The sequence below is a fragment of the Fukomys damarensis genome, unplaced genomic scaffold (assembly GCF_012274545.1).
Source record: "Fukomys damarensis isolate Sample0158 unplaced genomic scaffold, DMR_v1.0_HiC HiC_scaffold_23, whole genome shotgun sequence".
Taxonomy (NCBI): domain Eukaryota; kingdom Metazoa; phylum Chordata; class Mammalia; order Rodentia; family Bathyergidae; genus Fukomys; species Fukomys damarensis.
In genome coordinates, this window is record NW_022900935.1 from 57,161,370 (window position 1) to 57,185,565 (window position 24,196).

The window sequence follows — 24,196 nt, forward strand, 5'->3', positions numbered from 1 at the left end:
AGTGTATAATGCAAGCCCGAGGAAAAAACATAAAAGACAGAACTGAGAGAAACAGAAAGTAGGGAGCTTTGATGACCAATAACAGTGCAACCAACAAAAGACACTGGCCAGTCCAAGCCACTGATTTTTATTAGTAATCAGTTGGGGTAAAGGTGACCTATGTGGGAGGGTGGAACTATGTGACAGGATGTGCAGTCATGTGGTTCCTATGGAAATAACTAAAAGCAAGACTCTTAAAGGACAAGACAAAGCATTCTCAAATTAGGAACAAAATAGACAAAATATATGTAATTAGAACACTGTCCTTCTAGTTAAGAAAGTTTTTATTGTGGGAGCAAAATTTGGGTGTAAGATACTCTGACCTCAGTTTGTAGCAGAACTCACTTCTCTAAACAAGCCAATTGTGAGATTAACTCTTCACAGCCTGCACTGCTTACTGCCTGCTTTGGGCATAATGTTGCAGTCCCCTGCAGATCCTGTCTAGTTTTAGGATCAGGATAATACTAGCTTCCAGGAATGACTCAGGGAGTACTTCTTCCCTTTCAATTTCATTAGAGTTTGAGTAGTATTGGCATTAGATATACCCTGAAGTTATTGTAGAATTTAGTAATAAATCTATCATTCCTGGGCCTTTCTTCATTGGTAGGTATTTTTATTACTGCTTCAATTTCATTGTCTGTTATTAGATTATTCAGGATTTTTAAATGTTCTCAGTTCAGTTCTGGTAATTCATATGTATCTAGGAATCTGTCCATTTCATCTAAATTCTCCAGTTTATTGGAAAACAGGTTTCCAAAGTAGTTACTAATAATCTTCTGGATTTTGGTGGTGTCTGTTGTGATTTCACCTTTTTCCTTCCTAATTGCATTGATTTGGTTCTCTTCCCCCCCGCACCACCACCACGCCTTTTTGTTTTTGTTTTGTTTTGTAAGATCAGCTAAGGTTTCTCTAGTTTACTTATTCTTTCAAAGAACCAGCTCTTCGATTCATTGATTCTTTGTATTGTTTTTTAGTCTCAATTTCACTGATTTGTGTTCTGATCCTTATAATTTCCTCCCTTGTACTAGCATTGAATCTGAATTGTTTCTGTTTTTGTAGGACAATGAAGTACATCATTATTTATCTAGGCTTTGTTTCTCTGATGTGGGTGTTCACAGCTGTGAACTTCTCTTAGGAATGCTTTCACTGTGTCCCAAGGTTCTGGTATGCTGTACTGGCATTTCATTCTAGAACTGTAATTTTTTCTATGACCCACTGATTACTGAAGAGGCTTTCTGTTTAATTTCCATGTGTTTGCATAATTTCTGTGAGTTCTTTTGCAATTAATTTCTAGTTTAACTGTACTATGACTGATAAAATCCATGGGACAATTTCAATTCCTTTGCATGTATTTAAACATGCATTCTGGACTAGTGTATGGTCTATTTTGGAGGAAGTTCCATGTGCTAGTGAGAAGACTGTATTTTTTTTTGTTTGTTTGAATGTATGGTTCAATCTAATATTTCTTTGTTGATGTTTTATCTAGTTGATAATATTTACAACCGTTCAATATTGAGCTCCCCACTATAACTGTGTTGATGGTTATTTGATCCTTTGTGTTCAGTAATGTTTATTTTGTAAAGTTGGGGGCACCAGTGTTTGGTGCATATATGTTTATAATTCTTAACTCTTCTTGTTTAATTTTTTCCTTTCACTATTATGTAGTGGACTTTTTTGCTTCTCCTGACCAATTCTGGCTTGAAGTCTACTTTGTCTGAAAATAGAATAGCCATTCCTGCTTGTTTTGGGGTCCCTCTTTCATACAATATTGTTTTCCATCCTTTGATTTTTTTAGTCCATAAATTTCTCTTTAGATTAAATGTGCATCTTTTAAACAGAATACTGTTGGGCTTTATTTTTTATCAATTCTGCTAATCTTTGTTTTTTGCTTGGACAACACAGATCATTCACATTGAGAGTTACTACTGAATTTATTTATTCCGGTCATTGCATTATTTTCTTCTTGCCAATTCCCTTTCGTTCCCCCTCTACTTAACTGATCTCTTTGTCATGGAGATACCTTATTTCTCCATCAATTTTGAAAGACAGTTCTGCAGGTTATATTAATCCAGGTTGGAAATTGTTTTTTTTTAGGGCCTGAAACGTTTCACTTCAAGCTCTCTTAGTCTTAAAGATTTGTGTTGAGAAGCCTGGTGTGATTCTAATGTGTTTAACTTTGTAAGTTGCTTTTTTGTTAACAGTTTTTAAGATTCTCTCCTTGTGTTGGACATCTGAGATTTTGGCTAAGAAGTGTTGTGAAGTTCTTTTCTGATTGTAGCTATTTGGGATTCTATATGCCTCATTTATCTGTATGTTACATTTTCCCCTGTATTTGGAAAGTGTTATAATATTTGTAAACAGGTTTTTTATGCAATTTGTGCTATAGTCTGATTTTTCACTACTTTTAGTTCATCTCAGATTAGTCTTTGTATCATCTACAAGGTACTGGATCCATTTTTCACGTTCCCCTGTTGTTTCTGAAGTATCTAAGTATATGGTCACTGGTAAAAACCCTGTGTTCCAGTTCTGACACTCTACTCTCACACTGGTCACTTTTCTTGCTCGTAATTTCAATAGAATTTTTAATGACCTGGATTTCTATTTGATATCTTTCATAGACTCCATTCTTTGCTAAACTGATCAGTCATGCTTTGTATTTATTTTTAGTTCAGCTAGTTTCTGTAAACTAAGTGATCATTTTGTATATTAAGTCTACTCTCTACTTAGTTAAATCTTCTGTGAAATGAGTACCTTATTGATCTGGGGGTTTTATCATTTTGAATAATTCAGCTGTGTAGCTCTGACTTCCTTCTTCCCTGCTTGATCCCTCCCTCTGCTTCCTGCCTGCCATGCCATGAACTGTTTCTCCTCTGCCATGTCACCCTGCCTTGGAGCCAACCAACTACGCACTGAAATCTCTACAAACTGTGAGCTAAAATAAATGTCTTCTTTAACTTGTGGGTGTCAAGTATTTTGTCCCACCAATGAGAAAGTAAGACCAATTTTGATACCAGGGAACTGGGATCACTGCTATGATACTACTTGGTCATGTGGTTCAGAAGGCTTTGGAACTGGCTTATATGAAGAATTCGAAAAGGTTTGGAGACACTGGCTACAGAACCAGCCCTTGAATGCCACAAGCTTAGCTTGATGGGAGATTCTAATCAGAGTTCAGAAGACCAGAGTCCTGACAGAAATGCAACTGGTAAAAACCAGGTTTAAGATGTTTCACTTGGGGAAAAGGACTCCGTTGACAGTTCGACTCCAGCCTGTGTGTTATGCTCTGGCAGGAAATTTATCTGCATTCTACTCATGTTCTAAGGCATTTCAGGAGACTGAGATTAAAGGTAGCAGGCTGATTAACCTGGCAGAAAAAAATTTCAAGGCAATCTATGTTGAGGCAGTGGCACAGCTACTGTTGGGGGCCTTTTAGCCAGTTTTACCTTGAGAACCAAGAGCCAGCACAGCAAACTTTTTGAGTTTGGCCAGATAGGAAGCTCTGATATAGCTGTAACCTACAAAGGTAGAACAGAAGAGAAACTGCTTGCAGAAAAAGGAAGCTAAGTACTTTATTTAGAACAAGAAATAGAAAAGGTGGCCTAAGGGTATCACAAGATCCAGCAGGACCTCACCCTTTGTAGCCTCAAAACTTTGAAGGTGAAACATTGCTTTGATATTCCTTTGGGGGGGCATGTAATCAGGGATCAAACTCAGGACCCTGCACTTGTGAGGCAGGCAGGTGCAGCACCACTAAGCTAAATCCCCAGCCCAAAAGACTTTGCTTCGAGAAGGGAGCCCCAGAGCACCACACTCCTGAAGGACAGCAGCCTAGGGAAGTTGTTCCTTGGGATTGGGTTCACAGCACTAAGACATCAGACTCTCGGCCCCTATAGCCAAGAGAGGAGAAAGCCTGGCTACTGCCCAAGGTGGCAGCAGATTTTGGCATCATTCACATCATGCTGGTTTTAGGTGCGTACAGAATGCAGTTTGTGTAGTCAGGAAGGCTTCCACTCAGATTTAGGAAGAAGGCAGGGTGCCCCTGAGAGGGCAATGTGTGAAGCTGTGAGTGTGAAACCAGAAGTGCAGTGGAGACCCCACTGCAAAAGGCAGGGATATGCAACTTCTGAGGAAAGCTGCAAGGAGTGACCAATGTTGGCCCAAGAGAGAAGCCATGAGGGCTTCAACCACAACCAGCAATGCCAGAGGGGCAGGGCTGCCTAAGGTCTTTGAAGTTCACATCTTGCTACAGACCACTTTGAGTGTTGGACATGAAACACTGAAATTTAATGTTTGCCCTACTGGATTTCAGTCTTGCTTTGGGTCGCATTCCTTTCTATTCCTCTATTTCTACCTTTTGGAATGGGAATGTTTACCCTGTGCCTTTGTGTGTTGGCAGTGCTTAACTTCCTTCTCGTTGTTTACAGGGGTACATAGCTAAGAGTATGCCTTAGATCTCAGAGTAGACTGTGGACTTGGACTTGTCAGCAATGCTGAAACAGAACTTTGGCAACTCTTAAGAGATGGACTAAATGCATTGTGGATAAATGGATGTGCACGAGTCCTTTGGGGACCAGGGGCAGAAGGTTATGGATTATCTCTAAGATGTCGCCCAATGCCTCACTGCTCCTAGGTGGGCTTTTGAAGTAACTGGATCATGGCTGGATGATACTTATCACTGGATTAGTCTACTGATTGGTTTATAGCTGAGTATGAAGGGAGGTCAAGCTTGGTGGGAAGAGGTGGGTCACTGTGGGTGTGGCTTGGAAGAGTGTGTGTGCATGTGTGTGTTTATATGTATGTGTGTATATGTATGCATAAATGTGTATGTCTGTTTGTGTGTGTGTGTGTGTGTGTGTATCCTTCCTCCCTGCATCCCTCCCTCTGCTTCCTGCCTGCTATGCTACGAACTGTTTCTCCTCTGCTGAGCCACCTTGCCTTAGAGCCAGCCAACTGTGTGCTGAAATCTCTATAAACTGTGAGCTAAAATAAACCCCTACTTTTTAAACTTGTGGGTGTCATGAGTTTTGTCCCAGCAATAAGAAGGTCACTAAGACAGACCCTAATGTGGTTTGTGGTTTCTCACTAATGCTGATCTGATGGGAACTTATGCTACTGTTCGGATGAGGGCACATCAGAAGGCTCTGGGCTATGGGCCCCAGCAACGTCATGCAAAAGAAAAGGAAAATCAGCTGGGCATGGTGTTGCATACTTGTAATTCTAGTACTCTGGGAGGCTGAGACAGGCCGATTGTGAGTTCAAGCTCAGCCTGGGCAATTTAATGAGGCTCTGTCTCAAAATAAAAAAAAAAAGGGGGGCTGGTTTCGTAGCTCAATGTGAAAGGACTTTAGTTTAATCTCCAGTACTGAAAAAACAAGAAAGTAGAAATTTTTCTTGTCAATTACCCTTGAGAGAAAAGGAGGATCCTGGGAAATGCAATGAGGATTTGGAAGATGACCCTCGTTCCAGGCCTCACTCTCTTCATCCTGGATGATAGGTCTGAAGATCTGGAAAATACTAAACCTCACACTCTTATATCTGGGCAGGATCTGGGCAAGACAAAGGACACAGAACATTTATGGACCCAGCCCAACCCAGATGAGAGCTATCCACAGAGAGGGTCCCAATGGCTGGGGAGGGCCAGATACTCAAAGGGTTGCCAGCTGATACTCTTCTTTGATACCCCTGTGCTCCTCCCCAAGACTTGAAAAATCTTCCTGCACAGCTATCCTCAGAGGGGCACAACCTGTGCCCACATTTGGGCTGGAGGGGAGCAGGGGACAACAGCCCAGCATGACGCTGGTGGCCCTCACAGAAGCAGGGAGAGCTGTTGCAACAGTTCCACCAAATATGGTCTGGTGACCTCCCAAGAGAGGGTTGGGACCCACTTCTAGGATTGTTGGTGGTTCACATAGACCATATTTGTTTCCCACAGAGATGTGAATCTTTTCTGGAGTAAGTATCTCCTGTTTTTATGTGTGTGACAGTCTTTCATCCTGCAGGTAACACAGGTGATCTTCATTGAGGTTGACTGCTGAACTTCCCTGAGGGGTGCTGAGGACTGTGAGCTGGGAGCTGCCAGGTAAGCCAGGCTCTGGGGAAGACTACAGATGTTCCTGTCTTGCCAGGTTGAGCTGTGAAAGAACATCACAGGCCTCTTCCTTCCTAAAAAGTACAGGATGAGTTTTGGGAAAGGGAGAAGTCCTCAGGGCTGGTTCTGTTTTCGACAATCAGCACCCAATGAACCAACCGGCACACTAGCAGGTCACTAAACATCCAAGGCCAAAACGCTACAACCCTTAAAAATGAATTTCCTTGAGACAACTGACTTATTTTGCAGGTACCTGGAGCTATTTTCTTCCTTTGATCCCAAGAAGGGAAATGTATAGGCAGAAGGAAGAAGAACGGAGTCTAGAATATACCCCAAGCCCACCCAAATCTTCCCCACAATCCCTTCCCTCTCCAAGGCGGCCTATTCCAGGAAGTGGCATAGATTTTTCCTAGTTTCACAGACTCAAACTCAGCTTCTGTTCCTTACCAGGCACTTTCAACAACAGGCAAAAGGAAGGGAAAATGTATGATCAAAGAGAATAAATAGGAGGACTCCTAAAGATCCTAAGTACTCAAAACTAAATGCCACTCTTGGCTTCCCCAGTCTAAAAAGCTTCCTCAAAACAAAACAAACTAATATGAAAAGCGATCAGGATGCCTAGCTCTGGGAGCAGCCTCTTAAATCTTTGAGTAATAAAAGACTGGCAGGAATATCCTAAGGGGGCTGGTGCTGCCCAGGCCCCTCATCTGTGCTTTCCCAAAAACACATTAAAAATACATTTCCTCTTTTATGATAGACTTATGAGCTGAAATGAATGTGTCATAACTCTTATAAATATGATGGAACCTGCTAACGAAGCAAATGTTAAATTTTGCATAAGAAGACAATATCCCTAACCCCTCAGTGGACACTTCATGAGAATTTGAAACCAGGCACTCAGCAGCTGCTTCAAGGCTGCAAATGAATTAAACGGGCTTTTATTACTGTCAGGATCTGTGTCCTTTGATCTTCTGCCATTTTTCTCTCTGGTTTTCTCTGCTCTGTCTCTTTCTCTCACTACTTCTCCCTCCCCTTTCACCAAACATGCCTGTCGACATTCACCAACCTGCCAAACCTGGTCATGGAGCAAACAGAGAATGGAATTGGTCAACGCACTGCGTAAAGCAATGTCACCCCCAAAATGCACATCAAGCCAAAGAGCGTAACCTTTCTGCTAAGAATAAGGTTTTGAGACCTGCACAGCTTGGTGAGTACAATTAGTAATAATATAATGTATACTTCAAAATTGCTAAGCATAGATTTTGAATGTTCACATGACACACAAAAAATGATAGCAAGGTGAGATGTTAATTAGCTTGATTTAATCATTACATAATGTAAATATATATCAAAACATCATATTGTACCCTATAAATATATATAGTTAATATTTGTTAAGGAAACATAAGCTTAAAGTTGTTTTTGTTTTTTGTTTTCTTAAAAAAGGAAAGCATGATGGCTCAAGCCTATAATTCCAGCACTCTGGAAGACTGAGGCAGGAGGACAGGAAATCTAAGCACAGCCTGGAAAACTTAGACTCTGTCTCAAAATTAAAAATTTAAAAAGGACAGAGAATATGGCACAGTTGGAAGACCCTGGGATCAATCCTCGGTAATAGGGGGGGAAAGTGGTCCTAATGGATTAGGATGGACTTTTAATCCAATGATTGATATCTTTATCACTGAAAGGGAAGAGGGTCTTGAACATAAACAAGGACATAGACATCCACATAGGGAAGACACCACATTACAGCAGCAGTAGCAATTGGAGTCATGCAGCTACAAGCCAAGGACTACTGGGAGCCCTAAGTTATCAGAGGAAAAAAAGACTCCCCTACTCAAGCCTTTAGTGGGCTGATTCAGACTTCTACCCTCTAGTATTGGGGGAGAAGATATTTCCAACCACTTTTGGAAACCAGTTTGTAGCACCTTCTGGTGGCAACAGCAGGAGAGAACTCCCACACATTTAAATATGGATTCATATTAATCTCCCCAAAGATGGAGGAATCCATCACGTTAGGGATGGCGAGAGTGGAGAGCCCTGGGTCACCTCTCCTTTCATTAGCTGAGGCTCTACACCTGGCAGCGGACTCACATAATCAGACTCAAAGCCCTTTGACTTCCTCTTGGTTGCTTGCTATCTGAGTAACATTTCAACTTCATTCTACCCTGTTCTGTCCAGTTTACTCAGCTTGCCCAGCCCATCCAGCGGGGGAGGTTAACAAGGAGCTAGAAACACAGTACATCTTAGTCACTTTCTCATCATGGGGACAAAGTACCCAATGCTCATAGCTTAAAGGAAGAAAGGTTTATTTTGCCTCATATTTTCAGTCCACGGTTGGCTGGCTCCAAGGTAGAAATGGCACAGTGGGAGGGTCTGGCAGAGGACAGCTGCTCAACCTAGGGCAGCAGGACGCAGCGAGAGAAGGGAGGAGCCAGCGACCAGAACACACCCTTCCAGGTCACATCCTCAGTAACTCCCCTCCAACCCAGCCCACCTCCTGACAGCACATCCAGCTATGAACTCATCAATGAATGAATCCACTGGTAAAAAGGGCCCTCCCATGATCCCGTCAACTTCCACACACATGAGACTTTCAGGGCACACTTTGATCTAAACCACAACACGGCGAGAAACTCAGAGAGAAGCGGGCCTCTTGCTACCTGGGCCTCCTTTAGATTAACGATCATCTGTGGGAAGATGACATTCCAAAAAATATCATACAGTGCTATTATGGGCAGAATTGAAACTCCTTTCCCATCACCTGAGTTTACACACTGAGGTCCTAATGCCCGGTATTGCAGAAAGCAAGCGTATTTGAAGACAGCATCCTGGTAATTCGGTTCAAGTGAGATCCTAATACCACATGGCTGGTGTCCTTATTAAGAAAAAAAAAAAGGAGACTGAGACACAGACATCTAGGGGGTCGATCACATGAAGACACAGGGAGAAGACGGCATCTGCAGACCAAGAAGAGGGATGTCAGAAAAACACCCCTGCTGACAGCTTGATCTCAGACTCCCATCCTACAGAGTTGTGAGAGGACAAATTTCTCCTGCTTAGGCCTGCCGGTGTGTGGGGTTTTGTTATGGCAGCCTGAGCAAATGCATGCTGTATATGCCAAATTGCCTCTAGCCCGAGCCATATAAAAACAAACTCTGAAATGACTGCCTAGCTCAGAAAATTGGGACGACTTTTTTTAAGAAAAGAAAAAAGACAAGGGAATGGGGAAATGGCTATTTGAATGCTAAGACAAATATAACAGTCTCCAAAAGCAAAAACTCTATCAAATGCATCTGCCTGGCATCAGCCCAGTGAGCCAGACACAAGTCTCACGCTGCCTGGACCTATCCCTGTTCAGAGTACAGTAGCTTCTCACTTTATTGAACATCCATAATGCTAAAGAGCTCCTGGCAATTATTAGTATTATTATCGAGTCCTTTACTCTTCATGCACAGTATTTGGCCTGGCCATTTCAATACCTACTCTGCTTCATTCCCACCCTTTCACTGAAGAAATCCGGGTTACAGGCCCCAACGCAGAAAGGAGGGAGCAAGGCAACCTTCTGTGTGGTCTGAAGAGGGCGCCAGTGAGGGAGAAGGAAAAAAAAAAGTCCTGCTCCACTGAATGGGGACTGGTGAGGCAGAGAAGCCCAAGACTTACAGCAGACTGGAGTCGTGGAGCTTTCTAGAGCGTACAGCCCTTTGCCTTCCCAAAGCAGACGTATCCACACACATAGACCCCTGGCCTAATTTCCAGAATGTACTGGCCAAGGTAATTGTCGGCAGACACGTACATATAAAGTGTTCGGCCGCTTCCTGTGTAATAGTGGAGGAGTGGAATTGGTCTACAGGACTATCAGTGATGTAACATCGTGGTCAACAGTAACAGGGTGGGCTGAGCATAATCCCAGCTGGCCTGCGTCCCGGCACACTGGGGAAGCTAAGGCAGGAAGATCACAAATTTGAGCCCAGCTTGGGCAACTTAGTGACTTCACGAGACCCTGTTTCAAAACTTAAAAATTTTAGAAAGGGCTGGAGATATAACTCAGCACAAAAGCCCGGGTCTGGTTTCGATCTCAATCACCACACGTATGTGCACGCACACACAGACACACACACACGCACACACAAAGGAGGTAGATGATCTAAGAATGCTCCATACAAACACAAAAAATGTATTTTTAAGTGCAAAACTGCAAAGTATAAAACAATGGGTCCAATAAGGATGCTTAAACATCATATTTCTAAAAGGATACACAAGAAACTAGACACGTTTATGGCCAAGATGGGACTAAACCATAAGGGATTTAAAGTTGGAAGAAAAATTACTTTTTCAGTCTTTGTTGTTGTTGTTGTTGTTATTGCTTTTGTACCGGGGATCGAACTCGGGACCTTGTGCTTGCAAGGCAGGTGGTAGCACCACTGAGCTAAACGCCCGGCCCTACTTTCTGTTTTGAATCATTATTATGTTTGAATTAAAAGAAAGCTGGTTGGTATGGATAAGGAGGAGTGAGTGAGAGGGATAGAAAAAGAGACTGATAGTTTTAAAAGAACTTCTGACCTAGCTAAATCCCCAAATATCCCCAGCCTTGAAAATAGCTGATATCGTAAAACATTTGGCACAAAACATAAATAGGAAAGAATCTCATAAACGCTTTTCCCAGCTCAGCTGCTGGTACCACTCAGGGCAAATGTACTGCCCTCCCACCGTGCAGCTTTTCCACCTTTGCCTCTTGCTGAGCTAATTATGGGACATGATAACAGCCACACCAATATTATTTTTTAAAGGCTGATGTTTCTCACTAAATACCTATTAAACCAATCTCCTTGCTCCAGTGACAGCAAGCTTAAGGGCAAATCCAGATGGTACAAATAATGCATATTCAGGCTGGACCTGCATGAGGCCAGTCACCAAATACCCATTATCAGTTTGAGAGTCCTCAGATGCCTGACACCCACAGGTGTGTCCAGGTGAGATGGGAGGATGGCTGGGCACTCCCGAGCTCGGCAAGCCATCTTCTCTCTCCCTGGGAGCTGAGATTGCCTCTGTATCTGAGCAGTTAGCAACAGCTAAGAGGGTTGCTTGGTAACCTGGTAACTGAGTGCACCCGGTGTACAAGAGGGCGGGGACTGCAGCTCCCTCCCAAGCTCTCCCCTTACCACTTAACCCCATGTTGACCAAAAAGACCCAGCAATCCCCAGACCCACCTGCAGAGCCAGCTCCCGGCCCTATCCTTATCCCTAGAAAAGGCCCAGTGAAAGGATGACCACTTTCTACCTTTTTTGATTGACAGGCACTGAATCTTTTCCCCATCTCCACTTTGGTGGCTTTAAAGGTAAACTGGGTAGAATAAAGTCTGGCCAACTCTGTCATCCAACAGAAGTCTCGGGATCAGAATTGCAAAGTCTTCAAAAGATCACATGAGACCGAACAGTACTGCTAGTGGAATCCACTGAACGGTCCAAGCGTCCAGGAATCAGCATAGAAAATGGCAAGATCTGTGGGAATATGGTGCCCATCCCTTGCACCCCAGAATGTCCTTGACAGCACTCTGAGGAAAGGAGCGCAGTAGTAGCTCAGCTATTCTTATTTGAACAGAAATAAGACGTGTGACTGGAGGCCGGGGGTAGTACGTGGATTTAATGCCAGTATATGGCCCACGTGGGAAATCATGGGAGGCACTGAGGATTCATGGGCATGGAGAAGATACTCGCATTCTCTGTGAGTAGTGAGCATGGGGTGGAATCTGAACACAGGTCACTCATTCGGGTTGTGGCTTGGCTGTAACTCTCCCCAAGGACTGGAGATGAGCTCAGCCTAAAGACAGCAAATACCCCAAGTTAAAATGTCAATGTGGGAACAGAAAAGCGCACAGTGTCCCCTTCGATCACTTCTGTGAAGATGGTGACCAGTCACCAACTTGTTCTCTCAAAGAGGACACCAAGTAAGCAGGAAGAAGTCTGCTCACACGGACGTCTGCATGGTTTCTATATCTAAAGGCTTCCTCTACAGAAGTGGGAGAACAAGGGGACATCAAACTATTATTTCCTACATACACTTGAGGGCAAGATAGACAGGTGATTCTACTGATGTTACCCAAATGTCCTCAGTGACAGTGCCATGGGGCAAGGAGAGGAGGAGCCTGAGTTATCCCCTGAGCCAGGGGACGACACATTCCATGACATCAGCAACTTCTCAAAGGGCAGCAGCCCCATTGGCATCTGTCCCACTGAGACCAAGAAACTGTTACCTGATTCTTTCCCCAGAGACGTGCTTCCTCTATCTCAAGAGAGAAGGCATGACTCAGCTGTCGAGGTCTTTAGTTTTCCAGCCCCCAAAAGAATCCAGTGACAGACCCCTCCACAGTCTCCCAGACAAATCGAAAGGATGAGAATCACATAAATTTAAAAAGAGCATGAAGAGCTCATCAGAGAGAAGATGGAGAGATAAATGCCCACACTCTATGCCAGACTGGCTTCATCTCCATCAAAGTGACCCTGTCCACCTATCTAACTTGGAAAGAGGATCAGAAAGTGTCATTACTGCCTATACACTAAGAAGGCATTTTCTAAAGCAGGTGAGAAACAAAAGCACCCAGCCAGAGCACTGGTTTAGTTCTAGGCAGCAGTGGGTGAGCAAGCAGGAGGGGCAGACAGAGCACCTGCCATCTGCCCCATCCTTCTCCTGCCCACCCCAAGCGTGCAGTGTCTGGCTCAGCCCAGCATCTGTGGCAGGGAGCTTGCCTGAAAGCTGCCCAGCGCTACCTATCCGGATGGAGAGCTCGCTCTCGGGGAACAGCAGAACTGGGCCCTCGGAATCTGACTTCTTCTTCGTCAACGTGGAGTCTAAGTTCAGTGCCAGGGCCATCTGGGGGTCTTCCGCTGCACCCTGAAACAAGAAGCAGGAGTGTCACTGAAGCACCTCCACTCCACTCAGCCCCCAGATCCCTCTGGCCCGCTGGTGCCTGAGGCCACTGGCCCTATGTCTGCCAAGAACGCCAAGGCTGAGCTGAGCCCTGGGCCGACCTGGCTTTCAGGCCAGGACAACCAGGAAGATGACAAGTCTTGGAGGTAGAAGATTTTCAGGGTTTCCAAAAGTAAGATCTGAGGAGTTGGCATGAATCCTAAAAAATGGGAAAACACATCCTGGAGAAGATTGGGCTCTGCACAGCAAATCCTTCTACACACTCATCACTGCTGGGTAACTGGCACGATGGACTTAGCTCTTGATCTATCCAAAGATACCCATGTGGCTGGGTCATGCGGATGGCAGCCCAAGGGCAGGATGCAAGGTCAATGTGCTCAGGTAGCTGCCATCTTCGTGCTCCTCATGAGATCAAAGGAGGAGGAGACTCAAATAGAGTTGTAAAGAACACACACACACACACACACACACACACACACACACACACACATCCAGATCACCTTACTGTAACCAGGTCACCCTTGCAGGCTGTCATAACTAGTTAATTCCACTGAATTACATTACCTAAGAGAAGCATTTATCCCAAGTATTTATTTAATAAGTATTTATCGACCACTGACTTTGTGGGTACTTGAAGAACAAGGCCAAGGCCCAGCTCTTCGGAGTCCATTCCAGTTAGGCACAGTGGGCCATGAGCTTCTCTCCCAAAGACACTGGGGGCCGGCCCTGCCCTGCAGACCACTAAAAGCCTACAGGGTATTAATGGGAGCAAGGCAGGCAGGGACTCCACCAACTACACAAGCACCTCCATGGTCCTCCAGTGACCTCAAAAGAGCAGATGGTTTGCATCATCTCGATGGACAAATGACAGCAGATACTTCTTAAAAACCAGGAGTCATGATCTACCCCAAGGAGTAGGAGAAAATACCATAAACTAAGTGGCTTATCCACAACAGAAATTGAAGCTGGGACACCAGCAGAACTCACGTTTGGTAAGGGTTGCTTTCCGATTCACAGCTAGCACCTCTGGCTGTGTCCTTACATGGCGGAAGGGGCAAAGGGTCTCAAGTATCTTCTACTAGGGCACTGATCTTACTCAGTGAGGACTGTGCCCCCATGACTCAACAACCCTCCAAAGGTCCCACATCCTAAAGCCACCTTAGAGGTCAGCATTTCAACAGGTGTTTGAAGGGATACAAACACAGACTGTAGCACTGGGGAAAAAATAGCTACAAACAAATAGAGGTTCCCATTTGAAATATGTGACACTAATAGGAGAGAGAAGGCTTATAATCAAATCACAGAAATGCAACCATCTATAAGAAAATACAAAAACTGTTTTCTTGGGTTTCTTTCAGGAAGGAATTTCAGAACAAGTATGCCAGGCTGTGTCTCTCTCACACACACACACACACACACACACACACACGCACACGCACACAAATATAACATGATCCATGTGCATACCATATATATTCAGTATTACATACCACACAGACACATATATACACACACACATAGGTACCCACACCTACACCACACACACACACAACTATACACATATCCCTTCTTGTTTTCTTAGGGTCCTGCATGCACCTGTGCCCCCTCCCACCTGCACCCACCACTGCCACGTGCTGATAACCAAGGATAAGAAAGAGAATCTAATGATTCAGAGACCTTATTTCATTACTTCTTGACAACTACAGTGGTACCTCGGTTTACGAACATGATTTGTATTACAATGTGGGAGAAGATCGCCGCATTTGTGTTTGTGTAGGGAAGATGGCTGTGGCCGTGTTTCTCCCACCCAATGTGGAGTTTGTGAACAGAAGCAAAATTTTGCCAAATGCTTTTGTTTGGGAACCAAATTGTTTGCAAACAAAAATCATTTATGAACTGGGGTATCACTGTGAATGCTAGCGATGGAGACATGAGCCCTTCCTCTTGTCTTCTTGCTGGTTGATAGCTCTGATATTGTCCCAACCCTTTAGTCTCACATCCTCTCAGTGCACTTTAATAAGGGCACCAATACTTCATTTCACCCTCATTAAAAAGGAAGAAAGCAGCCCCCTGCCTTGTCTGAGGCCACCCACCCCACCCTTGAGTCCTCTGTAGAAGCCGGGGCTTCATTCTTCTGCCCCCCCGGTTGGGGGGGGCAGCCACCACTCTGTGTCATGGTCAAGGCCAGCACCACAGATGGACAGAAGCCTGGGCACAGAAGAGCTCCGAGCAAGCCAGTCTCCCCCTGCAGAATCCCCACCGGCCACCCCTGGGTGACAGCTGGTGTCTGTGATGTGCCACAGGCCACAGAGCCGAGGCTCCTTGTTTGTTTATATCCTCTAATTATTTCTCATTCTATGGCTCCCGTTGACATCCAAGGAGTGCCTGCACCATAGAAGACTCTGAATATGTGTCCACTGACTTCCTTCCTTTGTCCTCCTTCCTCTTCTAATGTGACTGATGCATAACAGGCAGGAAGATGTGGAAAGGGAGCCGCTTCAGTACAGGAGAAATGCACAGCCATCGTAGGTATCAAGCTGCACCTGCATATTCATTTGGAGTCTATTCTGTAAGATGTAGCTTGCAGGGATCCTGGTTTTAATTTTGGGCAGTGGTTTTCAATCAGCTGGGTATTCTGCACCCCTCCCCTAGACATGTGGCATTGTTAGATGTCACGACAGGCTTGGGTGGTCCTGCTGGTGTCTCTCGTAGATACAGATGCAGGACGCTGCTCAGCACCCCACAATGCGTAGGACAGACCTGTGGCAGAGCACAGCCAGGCTAAATACTAACAACGCCAAGGCTGGGAAAACCCACTTTAGAAAGATTCAGGATGTGCAGGACCCCAACCCCCTGCCCCCGTGTTATTACGGCGTAATGCTGGAAGCTCACAGACTCCTGTCACTATTGTGACACTTTCAGAAGACAGCCTGCCTGCTCTCGTGTATTTAGTAAATTTTTAATTAAGCATCAACTGACTGTCAGAGCTGTTCCAGGTCCTGGTGGTACAAAAGAGCCAAGTCCTATATCCTCATGAAGTTTTCCTTAGAGGGAAAGAGGCCATAATCAACCAAACCTAATAAGCTAGACGACAATGGACTAAAAAAATAATAATAAGACGTTCAGGTAATGACACCATTAAGAAAAAAATAAGTCAAATTTATAGTCTCTAGCCATCTTCACACAGTAGCTTTGTGCCAGGAGACACCAGCGTTTCACACAAGCAAACCCACGATTAAATGCAGAGATTGTGGGTCCCTTGGATTGAGATGCAGAGTGTGGCCTCTCTGGGAAGGTGGTGTTTGAGCAAAAACCTGAAAATCAGGGAGAGTAAACATCGACATCTCCTTCTCCTCTGGGTCTTTCTGCCACTTAATATCTGAGGGTTGCGCTGATTTCTATCAGTGTTTTGGGTGGGACGGGGGAAGGGGACTGAGGAAATCCCACCTTAACTTCACTTAAAAGTTGCCCTTTTAAAAGCCAGCCAGCGATGCAGGGCCCTGCATGCACCTGTGCCCCCTCCCACTTGCACCCACCACTGACACATGCTCCCTGGAACACCCAGCCCTCAGAGGGACAGGGGCCTCGTGTTTACAGAGGCAGCAGGCACAACAGCTGAGGCGTGGAGTCTGCCGCCCCTTCAGCAGATGGGTGGATGAAGAAAATGTGTGTGTACCCAAAGGAGTATTATTCAGCCGAAAAGAAGAATGAATTCCTGACACCTCCAGAACACTGGGTAAAACTGTGTTAAGCTACAAAAGCCAGATGCAGAAAGACAAGTACCACATGCTCTCTGTCATATGTTGAAACTAAGAGAAAAGTCGATCTGGAAGTAGAATCATGATTACTAGGAATTAAGAAGGTGTGCGGGGCCAGGGATTTAGCTCAGTGGTTCTGGTGCCTGCCTCGCAAGGACCCAAGTTCGATCATGGGTATGAGGAAGAAGAAGAAGAAGGAGAAGGAGGAGGGAGAAGGGGGAGGGGAAGGAGATGGAGGAGGAGGAGGAGGAGGAAGAGAAGAAGGAGAAGGAGGCACGCAGCAGGCAGTAGAAAGGGAAGAATGTATCGAACCAGTGTGCACTGTGTGCGTGAGTGGAGACATCACACTGAACCCCATTAATTCATATGTGTTAATTTTTAAAATTAACACCAGGACTGGATGTGCAATGCAAGCGCTGCAGAAACATCTCTGACTGGCCTGGGGATTTAGCTCAGTGGTACCACGCCTGCCTCACAAGCACAAGGTCCTGAGTTTGATCCCTGGTACCAAAACAAACAAACAAACAAACAAAAGCATCCCTAAGGGATGCAGGAGAGAGCACCTCCTATATCCTCACACCTGGCCATACCCTCTACCTGCCTTGACCTCAGCCACCTGCCTTCTGAGGCTCTTTTCAAACTCCCTGCTGGGCTTCCCCAAATTCCTCACCCTCTACTCTCAAACCCTGGTGAGCGAAACAGAAATGCGGCCCACTGACAACAAGGGCAGCCCCACTGGGAGATGCCAACCTGCTTTGGTGCCTTCATCAGAGTACCGATGGCAAAGGGGGAAGTCAGGAGGCATCTGCTGGACAAAGGTGGACCCGGGCCGGATGGGCTAACACCACAGCTCTTCCCAGGAGACCCGTATGCTCGCTGGCACCTACACAGCAGGCAGAGGGGTGCGGAAGCTCTTTACCTTCAGCAAACACAGCATCAGCCTGTGCGGGAGGGAAGAGCATCCCAGGGGGAAGAGTCCTTTCTTACATTCTACTTCTCTTGACTTCCTACTCTTGCCGATATTGCTCATTAAAAAAAAAAAAAAATGCAATGTTTCTCTATTCACAGGACCTCACTCAATCCTGGCAGCCAATAAGGTGGATCCGTGTAATCACCTTCCAGAGTAAATGTGACCGGTACCAGCAGTCCCTGACTTACCGTCACAGCCCTGAGGGTCTAATGAGTCTTCCCCATCCTGCCACAGTGCTGCAGCTGGGCCGCTGGGGCTCTGGACACCTCAGCTTTGCTGTGCCCCCTTGCAGCTGCCAAGTGTCAAAGTGCCAGACACGGGACTCTTTCCCACGTTACAAGAATGCTCCCTCTCCTTTTCCACCTCTCTTCCCTAAGCCCCGTTCCCTGCCCTCCCTTCCCCATCTCCCTCCACTTCTCCGAATCCAGCTCAGTACAAAAAGTCAAGAGTGGACAGCAGGGAGCAGAAACCAAGACCCACCCAGAGCCACAGGACTGGAAATGGCTGTCGCCTTGTAATGAATTAATATCATCACTATTATGAGTATAATATGCGTGGTTTGGGACCAGTCCCTTGCTCAGAATAAAAAAAGCAATTTCCACCTACTCTGAAAAGACCACACAAAGAAGCAGGAGCTGAATAGCATTTTCCAGAAGGGAAAGAGAGGAAGTGCAGAGAACGGGAAAGAGAGATTAAATTAAAGTAGGCAGGAGGAAGGGGGCTGGGTTAGGAAAGCAGGTCTGTAATACACCTTACATTAAAACAGAAAGAGCTCTGAAAACCATATGTGCCTATCTCCTTCCGGAAATGAAATCCAGATGTCATTCACCATGGTTTGTGTTCCAAGCTGAAGAAAATGACTGGTGATGGCTGATGTCTCCAGAGCCCCAGATGAAATGCTTCAGCTAAGAACAAGCTAGAATGTCTTGAGAGGGATGCCAGGTCCCAAGGTGAAGACTAGAATGCCAAAGTAAATTCCCATGCAGGGCACATCTGGACAGATGTCAGCAAGTGCCAGCACTGCAGGTCCTGCAGCCCTCAAAACTCATTGCGGGCAACTCACTGCACTTGCTCCAAGCCCCAAAAGCAATCTTCATTATATTTCACATCACCTCACTCTGGCTCTTCCCCACTGGGGTGTCTCATGGTGACTCCGTCAGGGGAGTCACAGCAGATCTGGTGCCCACAGCATGCGGGGGCAAGCTGGTCCCTTCCAAATCTACAAGCACCTACTAAGTCACTAAACTTTCCCCCAGGCTTTCCCAACCACTGGGGATCCCTGAGAGCAGCATGTTTAAGTAAGATTTGTCAACAGGTCAAAACACCCCAAGGAAGGGTGGACAGAAAGGCAGGGGACTAACCAGTCCCTAGCCAGTCACAGCTAAAGCCAAGTGGGTGCTACACCCAGGAGAGGGGAGACCGGAAGCCCGGGGAGAAGCCTCACCCCTGCATACCCAGGCACTGATGGAGCGGGGTCTGCAGGCAGCCTGCCTCTGCTTCCTGTCAGCCTCGCTTACCCAGACACATAAGGTGACGTTAAATAACTGATGCCATTTTTACGAGTGAGAAGTAGCCATAATGACGCTCATAACACAATCTTAAATCATTCCACAATAATGGGGAAAGAAATTAAATGCCTCCCCAATCATCAGCCAGAATATGGATGACGCTTACAGAACAGATGACCACCTCTCTGGGGAGCCTGCAATGGCTTGCTGCCCAGGCCCAGCCTGGCTCGGATGACAAGCGGCTGGCCTCAAAGCAAATGAGGACACAGAGTAGAGTAGATACTGCCGCAAAAGGCACAGTCCTGCCTCCGGCCCCGCTGGCAGGCCACCGCGGTCCTCCTTGCCTCAGTTTACCCATTTATTGGGGGATCGTGGGTCACAGACAGGATCCTAAAGACAAAGAGAATGACAATTGCAAGCACTAGGTTCCTACTGGCTTTTGAAGTACAAATCTTCTTGCCTTATGTAGGCCACTAGGGCCGATCTCTACCTCAGCTTGCTCTTTTCCCCTTATGACAACAACATCATATCCAGTCAGTACCAAGCTTCACTGGGTCTGTACTGGAGGCTTTGGACATCCTAGCTGAAGAAGCTGATCTCCCCTCTCCAGGAAGCCCTCCTGTGTCCACTCAGCCCTCTCTGGATCCAATGTGTCCCTTCTGTCCTCCTCTGACACCCCAAAAAAAATGCTGTCAGCCTTGACCAAAATGCAGAGTAACTTTTCAGTATTTAGGGGCCATCTCAGTACACTGTCAGTGTTCACAGATGCCAGTGGTTCACCAGAATGAACTGCATACAAAATGTCCAAAACGAGAAAAAAAATATGTTGCATAACACAGAGAGCCAAGATCTGGGTAATCCTGAGAAAGGAAGGAGGGATCAGTTCAGAGAAGGGAAGAAAAGCCTTCAATGAATCACACACTACAGCCAGTGGCAAAATGCATGACTTCCAGCTTCCGAACTCCAAAATGTCATGAACAAAGGCTGACGTCAGTCTGAGACAATGTAGCCGCTGCCCAGAGCTTCCATCTCACTCCCATTCCTGATGGACAGAGTCACTGCCGGCAGCCCAACCCACTCCCCACTAAGGAAAGAGCTTTCCACGCAGAACCCCAGGGTCTTCCAAGGCCGTATTTTTCAGCTTCCTCCGCCACAGCCACAGCCCACAGCTGCACAATGCAGCCAGTTCATTAAGGTCTTCTAGCTATATTTAATCTAGGTAAGGATGCTATCTATCTTTGGAGGGACAAAAGCTTCTCCTATTCCCGATGTGAAATTACTATTCATAATCAAGCCTATTTATCACATACAATGGATTTTAAAGCACCATATAGCTCTGCAAAGATACAGCTCTGTGTGCCCTCCAACAGCCACTCCAGGTAGCTGGCTCAATTTCCATATGCCAGAGAACTCTGTGGACCCTACCATGGGTTATGACAGGGGCTTGGCAGAGTTTTCCAAACACATTATGTTTTTTTCTTTCAGCTCAAAAAAACAAAAAAGAAAAGAAAAAAACTTTTCCTTAAAGTAAAAGAAATCCAAAGAAATACAAGTACCTAAATATAACAACATATTTACTTTCTCAACAATTACTTGGGGCTTTGAATACAATCCTAGACGTACATTTAGACGTCATTAAACACCCAAAGAGTCCACTTCAAACTTTTGCTGATTTCTCAACCATCAGACAAAGTCCAGCCACGCTTTCTCAGGCAATTTTTTCTGATCTCTCCTGGCATGAGCATAGCAAATCCCCTCTGAAGTCCCCTGGGTATTTTTTTTCCCCATAAAATGCACATATAAGCCAGGTATGGCGGCACATGCCCATAATCCCAGTACTTTGGAAGGCTGAGGCAGGAGGAGTACAAGTTCAAGCCCAGCCTGGGCAACTTAGCAAGAACCTGCCTCAGAATAAAACACAAGAAAGGCCTGGAGATGAGAAAAAAAAGTGCCTGTGTGTCAGAGCCTGTTGCTAAGGCAGCAAACCACTCCAAAGCTTGGTGGCTTCAAACAACAATGGGTTCTTACTGCTCTCGGTGGACGGAGCTTGCCGTGTACCTGGTCGGGGTGGCTCATCCACGGGCTGGCGGTCTGGGGTGGCACACTCATCTAGCCCACACTCATCTGTGGGCTAAGAGCTGGCTGGCTTTTGGCTGGGAAACACTGATTCTTCTCCATGAAGCCACTAATCCTCCAGTGGGCTAAACGGAGTTCATTCATAAACCGCATCCAATGTGAAGCACTGGCCAAGTCTCCGCCTACAACAATGTGTGCTACCATCCCATGGACCAAAGTGTGTCAGTGGCCATCAGACTGACGGGGGCATAGAGTAACATTCTTCTTGGGGGGATCTTCAGGGTCACGTGATCCAAGTGTGGATGCCAGCAGGGGAAGAGTTTGTGGCCATTTTGTAGCCCCTGTAGCACAGGTGCTCAGACCTACAAATTGCTGCCCACAATATAAGGAGTTCCCTGAATCTCCTACAGCTCCCCATGGACCCAGAAGACCGCTCTAACTTAAACCCACAAACTCTTTTGCCTAAAACAGGGCTTCTCCCTCAGGGATACATTCTCAGGGGTCTTAAAATTGTATTTTCATTGAAGTGGTATTATAAAGAAAAAAATAGTATCAACCTCCCTACTGCTGGATTTTGGTGCCTTTGTTCGCATTTGTGTCTACGACCGAATGAGCATCCAGTGATGCTGCCTTAATTGCCGAGAGGCAAGGAGAGAAGCACAGGGGCAGTCTCAAGAAAGAGGCTGTGCTGGAGTCAAGGGCAAGGCCATGTGACTTCAGGGAGCCCTGTAGAGGCAACAGAGGACCCCAGATGGTTCTAGAACTGTGCTGGAGGAGCCGGCTCCATCCAGCAGCTTTTGTGGGATACAGCTGCCAGGACTCAAGGGAACTCATCACAGAAGCCAGGACTGCTGGCATCTTGTGGCTGGGGGCTACTTCCAGCAAAATGTCCCCTGCCACATCACAGAAATATGGCTTTTTTTTTTAATCTTATCCATTTTTTATTTTGATTTGTACTGACAAGTTTTTGGTTTTAGGACAAATGAATAGCCAAAAGCATGAGGCATTAACTTATAACCAAGGTTATGCTTGTGCATATTGATGCTTATAGATGCATATAAAACACTAGAGTAAAAACAGCTCGAGTCAACGTTGCAGATGCATGAGTGCTATTTCCTTTAAAGTAAATGCATATGACAGTCAGATAGAAAACATATAGGGGCCTGCAGCTTGTAACAAGGGAATTCTCTTCCTCTCTGCTTCCTTCAACTGCCAAACTACTTGTTTTTAAATTAGGTTTTAATACAGAGAACATTAACAGTCCCTGGGCCTGCTCATTGTTTTATATGTACTCCAAAATATGGTAAAACTGGAGGAGCTGCCATTCTCTGTGCTTCCTGGAGGCACTGTTACCTGCTGGCCTAGATGCCACGCAAGCCTCTGCATGTAGACAAACATCTCCCTCGTGACTTCGTCTTTCTCTAAGCCCCAGTTTCCTGCTGGATGAGATGCTTCCAGGGAAAGGAGTCCACCGATGAATGTACTGGCCAAGTCTACACACAAGCAGAAAAAGACTCAATCCCACAGCAAGGCGCCCAGGTTCACTCTATGTCATCGGGCCATACAGCAAACCTGTCACTATGGAACAGGTGAAGGTTTAGGGCCCAGCGTTCAGAGCAATTCTATTCTTCGTTCCATGCCCAGAATAGTGAAGAAAATATTTCTTACACTGGAACCTGATGATTTTATCTGGAGTTGGGGTTGGGAGGAAGGTGGTTGGAGCCCCAGTCTCAAATATACTATCACTTGCACAAATAAAGGTCTACGGGTATCATCCTTAAAGTAGAATTTATCACACACACACACACACACATGTGTTTATCCCCTGGAGTTATACCAGCCAGAGATTACAAAACACCAGCCAGTGATTACAAAAACCAATTATTCTATAAAACCCAGCCCTTCCCTTTTCTTAATCACAGTTTAAATGGAGTACAAACAAACCAGCCCCTGTATTGCCAGTGCTACAAAAGAGATCTTTATCACAGCACCGCAGAGGAGAAAAGCTAAAGTCTGACTTATCACTCATCTCTATAGCTTTGACAATTATAGAAGGGCAGGGATAGAGACAGAGGGAGGAATGGAGGGAGGGAGGGAGGGAGGGAGAAAGGGAGGGAGGGAGGCAGGGAAAGGGAGAGAGAGAGGGACAGGGAGAGAGAGAGAGAGAAAGCATGCAACAGCCCTAGACAGTCACAGCCTCAAGAGACGTGCTTCCATAAACTCTGGCAAGGAGTCAGGTCTGGAGAAACTGAGGCAAAGAAAACGGATAGGTTTGGAAAGAAATACACTTGGTGTCGACCCAAAAATTACAGAAAACACATCTGCCTACACAAACTCTCTGGTCTCTCATATGCTTGGCCTCCAATGTGCTTTCTCTCACATTACCGCATCTGCTCCCCAAGGTCTCCTTGTGATATAAGCAGACAGGAGCTCTCTCCTGTCCTGAGCTGAACCATGGCTCTCCCCACCAGAGGCATGCGTTGAAGATCTACGTAATCCCCAGGACACAAAGACACAAGTTGAGGGAAGGCAAGGTGAACAAACAGGGATAAAATAGCCATATAACCAGAGAGATGCCTGGGCACCTCCTACCCTCACAGCCCTCTGAAAGCACACACTCTGCTGGCACCTTGGTTTCTGATTTAGGGCCTCCAGAATTGTGAGAAAATAAATCTGTTGTTTAAGCCACCCAGTGTGTGTGGTACTTTGCCATGACAGGCCTAACAATAAATAAAACTGCTATTTTACGTTTGCTGAAACCAAGTGAAAGAAACTAATGGTTCACCTTACATCATACTATGAATGAGAAGCTCAAGTTGGATTTGAACTC

General features: G+C 45.7%; 1 protein-coding gene across 9 annotated transcripts in view; it reads right to left on the reverse strand.

The window, feature by feature from the left end:
• The window catches only part of Slc39a11 (solute carrier family 39 member 11), a 412,155-nt gene that overhangs the window by 220,555 nt on the left and 167,404 nt on the right, over nucleotides 1–24,196 (reverse strand). For 8 of the 9 annotated variants that reach the window (XR_783584.3, XR_004518544.1, XM_010640585.3 and 5 more), the window contains one exon: nucleotides 12,874–13,018. Coding sequence is in view for 7 of the 9 variants with exons in the window: in XM_010640585.3 (XP_010638887.1) it covers nucleotides 12,874–13,018 (145 nt within the window). In the remaining 2 variants the exon portion in view is untranslated. The remainder of the gene's footprint in view (nucleotides 1–12,873; nucleotides 13,019–24,196) is intronic. The other variant, XM_010640586.3, reaches the window with a different exon arrangement.